General features: G+C 29.9%; 1 protein-coding gene across 1 annotated transcript; it reads left to right on the forward strand.

Annotated features, from left to right (window-relative positions):
- Window positions 1-717: 717 nt before the first annotated feature.
- Window positions 718-4,161, forward strand: LOC127082813 (ent-kaurenoic acid oxidase 2). The gene is made up of 8 exons (XM_051023053.1): window positions 718-974; window positions 1,156-1,480; window positions 2,463-2,867; window positions 2,954-3,037; window positions 3,113-3,191; window positions 3,650-3,756; window positions 3,831-3,949; window positions 4,071-4,161. Exons 1-8 carry the CDS (start codon window positions 748-750, stop codon window positions 4,159-4,161), a joined length of 1,437 nt encoding a protein of 478 aa, XP_050879010.1. The 5' UTR covers window positions 718-747.
- Window positions 4,162-15,194: the final 11,033 nt, after the last annotated feature.

The raw sequence follows: 15,194 nt of genomic DNA on the forward strand, positions 1-15,194 counted from the left end.
CATCAATCAACACAATATAATCACAACTATCACATAATTAAATTATGAAAAATAATTTGAATAAAATCGGGGGCGTTACAACAACGATCCCAAATTGCCCACAAGACCCAAAGGATAAAGGCCCAGACGACATTTCACTCTGACAGTTGCCAATAATTTATTCTATTTATAAGGGAAAACACACAATTTCTTAAGTATTCATATTCATTCTCTTTCAAATATTATTTTTCACTCTCATATTAACTTGAATATTATAGTATTAATCTTACAGGTGAATCTCTTATCTATCGTATCAAAATCTTAAGACCACCATAACAAACTGTAAATCGTTTTTTTCATTAAACCACTCTAATATTGAGAAAGTGAAATACTAGTTAAAATTGATATTTTTTTTACATTGTCGTTGTCTAAGAAAAGCACAAAGTATGCCATTGTTAACAAGTAAATTAACATAAACAAGTAAGTTAACATAAACTGTTGTGTCAATTTCCAATTATTCTTTATCAAACAAAGAATATCCTAAGGATCGAAAAGTATTATTGTGAATAAAATACAGTAGGACCTTGGTTTATTCCAATGTATTTTTGTCAAATGAAGCAAGTTGGTTAAATATTTGTTTTCAAGTAACATGAAACAGAAGGAATAAACGATCAAGAATCATACCTAAAAAGAAAGGAGTACTATTATAAATACAACCATGACATAATAAACTCAGCAATAGAAAAAGAATAACATAGATCTTTAAGAATGGATGCAATATACTTAGGGTTGTTTGGTGTAGTTATTGGGTTTGTGCTATGGTGGTGGAATGAGTATTGGTATGTTCTTCCTCTCAAATTCAAGTGCTTAAAATCTTCAACAAAGTTGCCACCAGGTCATATGGGGTTGCCTTTCATTGGAGAAATGATAAGTTTTCTTTGGTACTTCAAAATTGTTCGACGCCCAGATGATTTCATTAACGCAAAGCGTCGCAAGTAAGTTTTAGTCTCGCCTCCAGGGCCATTTCTTAATTTAAAATGAACTAAAAAGAAGTGAAAAAATTATTTTGGAGATTAAGATGACTTCAACATTTATACAATCATATAAATCAATGGCACTTCTATAACAAAATTTGAATTTATGATAACACATAGTTGTTGATAAACATTGTCACAGATATGGTGATGAAGTAGGTATGTTTAGAACACATCTCTTTGGGGCACCATCCATCTTAGTATACACTCCAAATATTCACAAATTTGTGTTACTTAAAGAAGATAGACTCATAGCAGAATGGCCCACAATTGACCTTATGGGCCGAACTTCATTGGTGGCTGTCCATGGAAAGGCCCATGCCCGCGTCCGCAACTTTGTTACCAATGTTATTAATCGGCCCGATGCCCTAAACCGCATCGCTACTCTTGTTCAACCTCGCATGATCAATGCTCTTCAAACTTGGGCTAAAATCGGCAAAATCAATGCCCGATTCGAAACTCAAAAGGTATTTATATCTTAATCGGTATCCTATTCGATTATTATGATAATTAAAAATTGAATAATTAATGTATTTGTTATAGGAGAGAGAAAATATAACAAAATAATAAATTTTAATCGAAATCAAAGTTTAGTTCATTAGAGTGATAGAGATTAAAGGTAGTGCATTGTCTGTCTAAAATAGTTTTACACCATTATCCATTAAAATTATAAGGTTCTGTCATATCATAGTAGTATTTTAAAATTAAATGTGTGATTTGGCAGAATACACATTTGTGATTCGTTGACAATATAAAAATATTTTACACTATACGTGCATATTCTATTTTCTCTAAAGTGATATCGTGCGAATTATATAGATTATAGATTAAAAGTATAACTTAACTCTTGTCTAATATATACTCAATTTATAATTAACCGATAAGGTTGTTCATGGTAAGGCATTGGGAAAACCTAACTCAACCGAGATAAATCATAGTAAAAATTTGCTCGAACTGAACCGAACCATTTCAATTTACTCCAAACCGAACCGAACCATAATCATTGGTTTGGTATACCGTTTTGAAATTCCAAAGCGTATCGAACGGTTAGAAGTTAAATTTCCCCAAACCATATCGTTTATTAAAGAACCGAACCGTTAAACTATTTTTTAAATTTTTTTATAAAAAAAATTAAAACATGTTTTTAATATTTTTCATTTTCAGTTTCGGTTCGATTCAGTTACAGTTACAGTTTGTTTTGGTTTCAGTTTCAATTCAGTTTTAAAAGTTTGTGCAATATGATTTGGTTCAACCATCAAACATAACGATTCAGTTACTTTAACTTTAGTTTGATTCAATTCATGATTTTTTTGAAAACCCTACTAACAAGTAACTAATAACTAACTTCATCTAGTATATCTAATTTATAACTAACTTATAACTAATTTTTAATATCTCCAACAGAATCTCTAATCTATAAACTAAACTATTATTATATTTTAAACGCAGTTGACATTCGAGAACATTGGAAAATTATTTATGGGCAAGGAACCAAGTCCTCTTCTAAATTCATTGGATAAGCTCTACCAAGACTTGCTTTTAGGAGTGAGAGCATATCCAATTAACATCCCTGGTTTTGCATACCACCATGCTCTTCAATGTAGAAGAAAGCTCGAGGATTTTTTCTACATGGAATTAGATAAAAGAAAGAATGAAAACAAGATAGAAACAATGGATGACCTAATGGATGGATTGATGAAAATTGAAGATGAAGAAGGTGACAAATTGAGTGACAAAGAAGTTATAGACAATATTGTCTCTCTTGTGGCTGCTGGATATATCTCTACTTCTCTTATATCCACTTGGGCTATTTACCTTCTTGCAAAGAATCCAATTGTGCTCAAAAAATTAAGGGTATGAATAAATTGTGTCTTATAATTATAATCTTAATTTGTGGTTTTACAACAAGATCATCATGATAATTATTGTTGTAATTGTAGGAAGAGAACATGACTTTTACAAAGGGGAGTCCTGAAGATTTTATTACACCTAAAGATGTTTCAAATTTGAAATACACAAACAAGGTATTTCATTGGTTAAGGTTTTGCATATATATATATAATAATTCTTTTTTGTTTTATAAATTAATTTGAATACAGATTGTTGAAGAAGTGATAAGAATGGCCAATGTTGCAGCTTGTATTTTTAGAAAAGTTGACACAGAAGTTAATTATAAAGGTACATAGTTGCATTTTTTTTAAATAAATAAAAGACTTAAATGAATTTTTGATCCCTATAAATTAACGTATTTTTTATTTTGGCTCTGTAATTTTTTTTTTATCTCAGATCCTATATCTTACTTTTTGGGTTGGTTCTAGTCCTTAGTCATAATCCGCAGTTTTCCAACAGATTTTCCTGTAAATTTTATTTCTAAAGACTATAAGACCAACACAAAAGTGAGATATAGAGACTCACACACAAAAAAAAAATTATAGAGACGAAAAGAAAAAATTCGCTAATTTGCAGGACCAAAAATGCATTTAAGCTTTGAAAAAATTAATACTCTCTTTATTTTATTTTTTGAAAAAATTAATATTATTTTTTTCAATTTTAAGGTATTCAATATTTTTCGAGTGACTTATGCTCTTAAGACACGGTTAATATTTTGTGACCAATAAACTACAATGTTTTTGTAGGTTATAAGATGCCTAAAGGATGGACGGTTATTCTCTTCCTTCGTTATCTTCATACAGATCCGGAGAATTTTAAAAATCCTATGTATTTCAATCCTGATCGATGGGATGTATGTATCGTTATTCTCTCTTAATTTAAGTTGCAATATTATTTTCAAAACACTAATAAGTGATAATTTTTTAGGAGCCATTAATGTCGGGAACATACCAACCTTTTGGTGGCGGACCAAGACTTTGCCCTGGAAATACGCTCGCAAGAATTCAACTAGCAATTCTACTTCATCATTTGTCTATAGGATACAGGTAATGTTTATGTACCAGAATATAGACGCATTCTTCGAAATTCTTCTTCTCCGGAAAAAACAAACTTGTAAATAGACATTTAAACTATGATCTAATTTGTTTTATTTTATGAATGATTTAGGTGGGAGCTTGTTAATCCAAATGCAGATATAATTTATCTTTCACATCCTGCTCCAATGGATGGGGTTGAAGTTAGGTTTAGCAAGTTGTGAAGAAAATGCCATAGAAAATGGTTTGTGTTCATTAGCTTAACTTAGTTCATAAAATGTACCATTAAGCTCATGTTTCTTGTCTTTGTGCAATACAACAAATTGGTGTGTATCAATGGATGTTATATATAAACATATTAGAGTTTCATTATTTTTCTAATTTCATTCTAAGGTGAAATTTATGAGGAAAATGATGTGTTGATTTTATGTAATTCGGTGAAATTGGTAAAATTTATCTTATTATTATTTTTTTATATATTATAAGTTGTACGGAAAATTTAAACACGAGTTCAATTTTTCATTTGTGATTGGAATTTGAGGTGCTACAATTTTCTAAGTTGAAATTTAAAAAATTGTTAGATAATGATTTAATTCATGAAGTGGTGAAAAACTATCATCGGAGAATAATTTTAGGAGAAACCGATTTATGTAAAATTCATTAGTACACAATTTTACATTATGTAAATAAGTGATTTGACATATGTAAATGTAGAAAAAATATTTAGATATTTTTGTAGAAAATCATAAGAGATTAATGATTCAAATTAGGATGACAAACAAATATATCCGTCCTGTTTAGCCACTCAATTTTTTTTTAGAAAAGCAAGGTAGGGTGGAGCAAATATAGTTGAGGGCGTGAGTCTAAAATATTGACCCTCCCTCTAAAAAGATAAGGGCGAGGCGGGGCAGACCCGCAGAATTTTCATATTTAAATTCTAAAAGTTTTAATTTTTTTATTAATGCATGCACATGCAAAAGTCTAAGAAAAATGGGACGATATATGATATACATATTAGAGGATGTAAGTCTAAAATTTTGATTTGTCTCCGCAAATAAATATAGGAGAAATGGGCATGTACAACAGAACCGATACGTTTTATCATCCCTAATTCAAATTGCACATTTTTTAATTTAGGAGATTTGATGACTAGGATTGATTATTAGTGATAATTTAAATAAAAAAAGTTGATAATCCCTCATTTTCTTAGCGTTGGTCGAAATGCATATTCCATTTCTCTGTTGTTGTTAAATTTTTTCTTGAATATAAATGTAAGTATTTTTGTTGTATCAAAGTATAATGTACTATCATATTTATATAGATTTTGTGTTTACTTCAACCGTGTAATATATTTATATATTTTTTATGTAGAGGTGATAATTAGTTTTTTCTTGTGAGCTTTAACAAACATAAAAGTGAACACAAAATGTGATCAGTGTTAAAAAAGCGTGTTTGAGATTAGAATATATTCAATAACATTTCAAGTTTCCTAAGTATATATCCATCTATAGTTGGACATGCATTTTTTTTTCCTAATAAACGATGCGAGATTTATTGAGTATATTAATTTTTGATTCTTTGCTCGGTTAATATATTCAATAACATTATAAGCCTATAAGGGTGATTGATAGTAAACATAGCCCTATTCCTAGAAATTAACAATTAAAAAGATTTTTATTCTAGGTCTTTTGAGTAGAAAATATATTCATACTACAACATTTTGATTCTACGAGAACAGCTGAAAACCGTTGTGAAATCTAAAAAATCCGTTGTTTTAATCTATAAGAACGGTTTATATGTCGTGCCAAACCGAGGCGTTGTTTTATTCTTTTGCAACGGTTTTTTACCAAACGACAACGTCATGAAGATAACCGTTGTTTAAGAATTTTTTAAAAGAACGGTTTCCAACAGCAACGGCTTTGCAACGACACCATATTAAAAGCGTTGCGGTTGATATATTTTGGAGAACTGTTTACTTTATGATATAATAACAACCGTTGATCAGTTTAACACCGTTCTAGTAGACCATATAAAATCAATTTAATTATAAACCTGATAAATTATTATTATTAAATTTAATTAACTATAAGTTTAATATAATAGTATTCAAATAAAATTTTAATCTGATCTTAAATTAAAAAAAAAAAAACAAATTTGAACAAAATATCATAACAAAATAAATTTTTAACATGAATCATCATTCAGAATCAATATAACACCTTCAATGTACATATCCTAATGTCAACCATCATTCATAATCAAAATCAAAATGACCATCAATATCTATTAAAAAACTTAAACATCTCCACTTTACATCTATATCTCTACGTCTACATCTCTTCATCTTTGAATGACTAAAAATCTTCATTGATATCATCATTCATTATCTGCAAAATAAAGTAATATGATTGAAATAGATTATCATCCGAAGACTATAAAATAAGAATGTGAAGCATAAAACATATCAATCTTGATCATTAGAAGGCCTAATGGTGAACTACTAAATTGAACGAGGATATGAGTAGAGGCAAAAGCAAGCCGAAAATGAGCTTATGAGAAGAAGTTAAAGCAAAAACTGAAGCTATATGCAGAAGCTAAAGCAAAAATTAATAAGTTCCCTTTTCCATGTTAAAAACAACCTCACTTTACCTCAGATATTACATGGGGGTTGTTAGTCCATATTGACGAGTCATCTCCACATCAAGTGTATTGATATGCATTAATCTAGTCAATAAGCTTTTCAAAACTATTAAGAATAGTTTGGCGACAGTTTTAGACAAGATCAAATTACATGATTTGAAATTGACTTTGATATATGAATGAAGAAACTTACCAAACTAGTAATACATCACAATAATTAGTATATAATGAAAAAATAGATAATTAATAGTATATAAATAGATAAAAACAGAGTTACATATGTGGAGAAATATAATGGACACAAAAATTCATAATTAGACTCACATTAATACATCACACTAATTAGCATATAATTAAAGAATAAATAATTGATAGTATATATAGATAGATAAAAAGCATAGTTACATATGTGTAGAAATATAATGAACATCAAAATCAATAGTTAGACTCACACTAATTAGCATATGATGAAATAATAGAGAATTATTAGTATATAGACAGATAAAATGCAGAGTTACATAAGTGAAGAAATGTAATAACCATTTTTCAATTGTTTTTCTCCTTTCTTGCATCGACCTTACAGTAAAAGTATTAATCTGAATGTTTTATCACATTAATCATTTTTCTTTCCTTTTTATTCTTTATGAAGTACTAGTACATCATTGTATTATTTTTTTGAAGTTCAATTAGTATCATTCAAATGACAGAGATGTAGCATAGGAAGAATGTCATTTAATGCAACAAAATTCAAAAGTAACAAGTATCAGGTCAGTCATCATAGTTTATCATAACAATAATTTTTCCTCTCACTATTCAGAATCAGGATATTATAGCTTTTATTCATACAACAAAGCCTTCAAAACTAGGTGTGTGAAAGTGATGACATCATTATTTTCTCTTCAACTTTGTCTCATTCATTTGAGTACTGGAAATTCATCAAGCATGATTAATTCAATAAGGCAGAAACTAGTGAGGTTTCTAGAAAGGAAATAGATCCAAGGGTTTAACCTCTAAAACCCTTATCTCTCATACCATCTTCAGACCTTATTTCAACTCCAAAAACTAGAGGAGTGTGAGTGAGTTATAATTCATTTCTAACTATTGTTGAGGCTGTATCATAATTAGACTCAAACCCTCACCAACTGATATTAATAATTTCAAACAAAGAAAGAAGAAAAGAAACTAAATGCAAAAACTGAGATGAAAAAAGATCCAAAACTCCATTAAATTTAGCGAGTTCGCTACATGCTCAACCCAGTAAACTCAGTTTCATTTAAGAGTTTACTAAAATTCGAGTCTACAGCCGAATCAACTACCTAGACTTTTGGAATCATGCAATTTCATAATCAACTATTATATATAACTCCACCGGGTTGAGCTATGCGCATTTTGGCACACAGAAAATTTGAACTTTCTTGATCAATTTGTTACCACAGCCTCTTGTCAATATAACAGAAACAATTCCTTTTTGATTATGCCTCATCAATAGTATTTCAAGTAAAGGTCTACGATCACGATCTAGGATGCAACATCATGGTTTTAAATTACGGTTGCAGTTGCGGGTGCGGCTAATACGGTTGTTGCGATGTGAATTGCGGTCATTACGGTGTGAAATACTTTTATACTTGCACCAAACACAAAATTATATATAAATGAATATGACTTCTTGTTACAATAAGTGATAGACCAAGAGTATTTTCACAAGAAAAACTAAGCTAATCATGATTGATGTAGCTTTATAAGTTGAAAGAGAAGATGAATGTAGAATCAAAGCTTAAATCCTTCAAGTTGAAAGTCTCTACCTTGCCTTGGATTATGCCTCTTTTTTCTTCTTGTGTTAATTATATTTTCTCTCTAATCATTGATCCTAAGACCCTATATATAGTTTCAAGTAAGGGTAAATTTGCCTAGCAAAATGTGGTTCGCCTTGCGATCTCAACTTTCTTTTATCTTAAGTCTCTATCATATTGAGGGTAAGAAAATGCAAGAAATGAGGGGTTTCAATTGTTTTGACGTTTATTTTTTTATTGTTTGTTTAAAACAAAACTCAAGTCAACCACAAATATAAAAGAGATAAGGGATAAAAAAGACATAAAAAATTTATTTTAGTTCACTATAATACAATTGATTACAATATCATTAAGATATCTCATGGTTTAACTTATCTATATCTTAGACGTCTCAAACATAAATAATTGATCTCAACTGGATCTCTTCGTCTTATAAAAAAAATCTAACTAACACTTGGTCGGACATACCTACATGCTCTTATACTATTATGTAACATCCTAAACTTTTCCCGTGTAAATTTAAAATATTTATTAGAGTAAAACAATTTAACATGCAATTTAGGATGCTACACTATAACATACAATAAACATGCACAATCGAAAAGACATGTAACACTTGACATTTATAAAAATAGTATTAATAACCACATGACTGAATGTTAACTTTTATTAAATAACAGCGTTCCAAATTCTCTGGTGTTACACATCAGAGCAGACGCCGACACTAAAATAAAACGGAAGACTTCATCTTCCACTCACATCTGAGCTCATATTGCGGATTGTCTGCATGTTACCCACATGGAGGCAACATTCAAACAGAAGGGATGAGATATCATAATTATATAAAGGAAAACATGATAATAAGTAAGCATCAGATTATTACATGCACATCACTCATTCCACAACACAATTCCACATAACAGATATCCATACATAATAGCAACATAACAATCATCCAACATGATTACAACATAATCAACCATCTAACACAATAACAAATGCAACAAATGTACAATGCAATGAGACTCAACAACTCAACTCAATGCATGTGGTACCAATATGTGAACACTCAGGTTCACTGCTTCGATCCTCACCTCGTAGGATCAAAGCCACCAATTCGTTACCATCACCTCCGATAACGACTCACTGATTCTATCACCTCCGAAATCAGCTACAGACCTAATCCACACAATGTGATTTGAGGCTTACCAACAACCATTTTTCCAACAACATGAATGCATGCAACATATTATACATACAACAACCACATCAAGCACAATGACCCACCACCATAGTCAATGTACACTGTCAATACTGGCCATCATGCATCAAACACCTATTATACACTTCAACAACATCGACATACAATATAACAAGCAACAACAATGCATTTAAGGTTATGTCACACCACCACAAAACATTACAATGCATTTAACACCATCACGCAAAAAATTATTCATTTTCAGGTACTAAAACCAATTTTAAATGAAAGTACATGCTCTCAGCTTTCCACCGCCTCGAATCGGACACTCGAAACAAAAATTATGAATTTTTAATTTTTTTATGAAAATGTTCTTAGTGTAACCGGTTATCCTAAAACCAGTAACCAATAACCAGTTACACTACACCCTGTAGCGCAACCCACATGCCCACACACACACACGGTAACCGGTTACCCAAAAACCATAACCGGTAACACCCCCTTTTCAGCCACTGCCTAGCCACTGTTTCATAGGGTAACCGGTTATTCAAAAATTGGTAATCGGTTACACCTCCCAATATTGCTCAGAAAATGCATTTTAAGTAGTGTAATCGGTTACTCAATTTCTAGTAACCGATTACACTGTTGCAGAAGCACTTTTTTGCAACTTTTTCAAAACGAAAATCATTTAAAATTCATCCCCAAACCCAATTTTTTTACAAATCATTTATACCATATTTTAACACGAAAAATTCATTTTTCAAAGTTCAAAATTCCGACTTATTTACATCGAAAATATTTATAACTCAGTTCCGACTCTGACCGAATCAACATCAATCACACAACATTGACATCATACAATCCAATCAACTTTTATGATTCCAACAGAAACAATTGTAACAAGTCATCATTCCAACATCAGTCACAACATCATCATACCACACACACACACAATTCAACAAGTAATTGATCAATTCAACGATTACCAATTATCACAATGATCATGAATATAAAAAAGAAAAACACAAAATTTAAATGACATAATCTACCCACCATCATCATGTTAACCCTTAGATAATCAGAATCTCACCCTTACCTTAGAGTTCCTAGTAATTGATTATTTGACCTTCAACAATGAGGAATTCTACTCTTGAGCTCTAACCCCTTCTTCCCTCTTTCTCAGTTTCTTCTCTTTTCTTCCAACGTTAGGTGTTCTCTGTTTCTATCTCACTATCCCCTTTTCTATTTTTATTATAACTCTTGTTATTATTACTAACCCCACTAAATAAAATAATAACAAATACTAATACCTCTATTTATTTAATCTAAATAATAATCCTGATAGATAAATGGGACGTATGTATCATTGTTTTCTCTTAATTTAATTTAAGTTGTAATATTATTTTCATAACACTAGTAAGTGATAATTTTATAATTTTTTAGGAGCCATTAATGTCGGGAACATACCAATCTTTTGGTGGCGGACCAAGACTTTGCCCTGGAAATACGCTTGCAAGAACTCAACTCGCAATTCTACTTCATCATTTGTCTATAGGATACAGGTAATGTTTATAAATATGAATATAGACGCAATCTTCCAAATTCTTCTTCTCAAAAAAGCAAACCAACTTGTAAATAGACTTTTAAAGTATGATCTAATTTGTTTTATTTTATGAATAATTTAGGTGGGAGCTCGTTAATCCAAATGCATATATAGTTTAACTTTCACATCCTGCTCCAATGGATGGTGTTGAAGTTAGGTTTAGCAAGTTGTGAAGAAAATACCATAGAAAATGGTTTGTGCTCATTACTTTAAGCTAGTTAATAAAATGTAACATTAAGCTCATGTTTCTTGTCTGTGTGCAATAAAACAAATTGGTGTGTATCAATAGATGTTATATATAAATATATTAGAGTTTCATTATTTTTTAAATTTCTTTCTAAGGTAAAATTTATGAGGAAAATGATGTGCTGATTTTGTGTAATTCAGTGAAATTGTGTAAAACTTACGGGTTTTTATTTTTTATATATATTATAACTTGTAAAAAAGTTTAAACACGAGTTCAATTTCTCATTTGTGATTGAAATTTGAGGTGCTACAATTTTTTAAGTTGAAATTAAAAAAATTGTTAGATAATGATTTATTGATGAAATAGTGAAAAACTATTGTCGGAGAATAATTTTATGAGAAACCGATTTATGAAAAATTCATTAGTGCCTAATTTTAAGTTTGGTAGAAAATTAGTTAGTGAGTAAGGAAGTGATTTGACATATGCAAATGTAGAAAAAATATTTAGATATTTTGTAAAAAAAAATCATAAGAGATTGGATGAAAATCAATGATTCAAATTAGGGGTGACAAACGAGTATGTCTGTCTCATTTAGATCCATCCAAAAAAATTTGTAGAAAAATAGGATAGGGCGGAGCAGACATAGTTGAGGGTGTCAGTCTAAAATCTTGACCCTCCCTGCAAAAAAGATAAGGGTGAGGTGGGGCAGACCCACGAGAACTTCATCTTTAAGATATAAAATTACAAAAATTTATATTAATACACGTGCGTGCAAAAGTCAGCAAAATAATGAGATGAAGCATGACATACATATTAGAGGGTGCAAGCATATTACCTTGACCTATCCTACAAATAAGTGTGGAAGAAATGGGAATGCACAACGGGACCGATCCATTTTGTGACCCCGAATTTAAATTGCAACTTTTTTTAATTTAGGAGATTGAATGATTACGATTTATTATAGTGATAATTTAAATAGAAAAAGTTGGTAATCCTTCATTTTCCTAGTGTTGGTAAAGAATGCATCTTCCATTTCTCTCTTGTTGTTGAAAATTTTCTTGAATATAAATGTAAGTATTTTTGTTGTATCAAAGTATAATGTATTATCATATTCACATGGACTTGGTGTTTACTTCAACCTTTTAATATACTTATATATTTTTTATGTAGAGGTGAAAATTGGTTTTTCTTGCAAACTTTAAAGAACATAAAAGTGAACACAACTTTCTTCTACCTTAAATCTGCGTCATATTGAGGGGTGAGAAAATGCAAGAAATAATTTTTATTGTTTGATTATAATAAAACTCAAGTCAACCTCAATTATAAAAAGATAAAGACATAAGAAATTTATTCTAGTTCGGTATAATACAACTGATTACAATATCATTCATATATTCTATGGTCTAACTTACTTATATTTTAGATGTCTCAAACATAAATAATTGATCTCAATTGAATCTCTTCGTCTTATAAAAATCTAACTGACACTTAGATAATTGATAAGGTGTTTAAATAAGATGTTTAAATATCATTAACAAAGGATGTAAACAAATCTAATCACAAATACAAGTGTTTAAATATTTCAATAGAAAATATATATTAAAAAATTATTTGTTTGTTTGCTTCTTTATTTCTTTCTTTCTTTCTTTATTTCTCAATACATTCTTTCTTAAAAAATTCTTTTTTTTCCTCAAGTTATTAATGATACTTTTGAGAATAATTTGAAAGATGATTTTGAAGTGATCCTTCAAATTATCCAAAATAAATCATATTCGTTTCAAATCATTTTCACTGTGAAAAATCAAAGCAACAAAAAAAATTATTAAAAGAAACAAATACAAGTATAACGGTATATAAATACGATGTGGTCTTTAACTTTGGTGTAATCCTAGCATTTCTCTTACTTGATGAATGTCAATAGACTTTTGAAAAAACTTTAGCGATAACTCTTCCATGGTATTTTGCCTTAGTGATAACTCTTATTTTAAATGCCTTTGCTTGAAAAATGCTATGATGCAATTAGCTTCTACAAAAGTATGCATCCATAGTTCTTTAACATTGTTGAATGTCAAAGTAGTTGAGAGCTAAGCTTTCAAAGTCAAATATTAATTTGGGTATATGCTGAGTGAGGTAGTGTATGTTAGTGGATCTAGTGATTTTAAAACAAATTTCAAAGCATGGAAATAGTACAAACAATTAATGCATGAAATCACAACCTTGAAAGAAGACAAATAAAAAGGTACTTAGTCCTTGAAACGAATGACTAGTAATATTATGATAATGTGGTTTATGTTTTGAGAGTGAAATTACCGGTACAATTCATGTTAACAAAATCAATTAATCAAATATGGTTTCTTTGAATTACATAAGCCTCTTTCTTCCGGATAGAAAAATTTATTTATGAGATAACGTGATAGTATAGTGTCTTAACATCAAGTGCACAAGTTGTTTGATTGAATATATGATTCTAACAAGATCTTTCTTGCTTCCCAAAATAAGATATTTTAGAAGTGAAGACTTGTACTTTTATTGATGACTAGAACTAGAGCCACTAACATCATCATCATGTTCACTAGAGACTTCTTGTTCAGAGTCTTCCACATCACCAAAGTCATTGTTGCAAATCACGATTTCTTTAGAGGACTTTGATCATGGCTGCTCCTGTATCTAGATATCTGTAAAAAAACTTAACTATCTTTGATGTCTTATAGTCAAGCTCTTTATCATTAAAACCTACATGAATTTATTATGTGAGTGTATTTTTCTATTAGAAATATTTTGTATGATGTCAAAACTAGAACATTTTAGCATTTATGGTTTATATATATATATATATATATATATATATATATATATATATATATATATATATATATATATATATATATATATATATATATATATATATATATATATATATATATATATATATTTACTTTTCATTTGCAAATTGTTGAATTTCTAGATTATGCAATCAATACGTTTGGTTAAACTTTTGTTGATAATATTGTGAAAATAGTTATGTTGTGTGGATTACAATCCATTAGATTGTATTTTTTTTCAAATCAACAAAACCATAAAAAATTCTAAACGAAATTGATTGCATACAAGATGTTCCATAATTTGCCTCAAATACGTTTTTGTGTATTTTGTCATTGGAAATAGACTTCACTTTTATTGTAGCATTCAAGTGATTATTGTTAAAAGTAAATTGATCAATTTGTTCTCATTATAGATTTGATCCGGGTCACTTCCGCTAGCCGTTATATTTTTAAAAACAGTTTTTGTAAAGATTTTTAACTTGGGATTTATTCACCCCCTCTAGATAAGTCGCCTTCCTCTAAAAAGTGGTATCAAGAGCTCCGAATAATTTCGTGCTTCAATATTCGCTTATTAGAAAATGACTACCAAACCTAAAGGGGCGTACAATAGAGTGTCCATCTTTATCGGTGAAAACTATGGCTATTGAAAAACTTGTATGCGTATATCAACTCGGTTGATAAGGGTGTTTGGGACGTCATCACCAATGGTCCTAATCAAATTACAATGACCAATGGTGAAGGTGTCATTGTACCAAAACCAGAAGCACAACAAAATGACAATGATAGGATATCGTGGTCACATGATTGGAAGACATATAATATTCTTATATACTTAGTGTTGATGAATATTATTGTGTTTCCCATTGTGAAACCACCAAAGCTATATGGGACGCATTAGGAGATACCCATGAGGGAACTAATGAAGTCAAACAAGCTAGGATCAATACCTTAACTTAAGAGTTCGAACTATTTCGCATGAAGCATGGTGAAACCATTGTCGGCATGTAAAAAAGG

The sequence above is a fragment of the Lathyrus oleraceus genome, chromosome 5, assembly GCF_024323335.1.
Source record: "Lathyrus oleraceus cultivar Zhongwan6 chromosome 5, CAAS_Psat_ZW6_1.0, whole genome shotgun sequence".
Taxonomy (NCBI): Eukaryota; Viridiplantae; Streptophyta; class Magnoliopsida; order Fabales; family Fabaceae; genus Lathyrus; species Lathyrus oleraceus.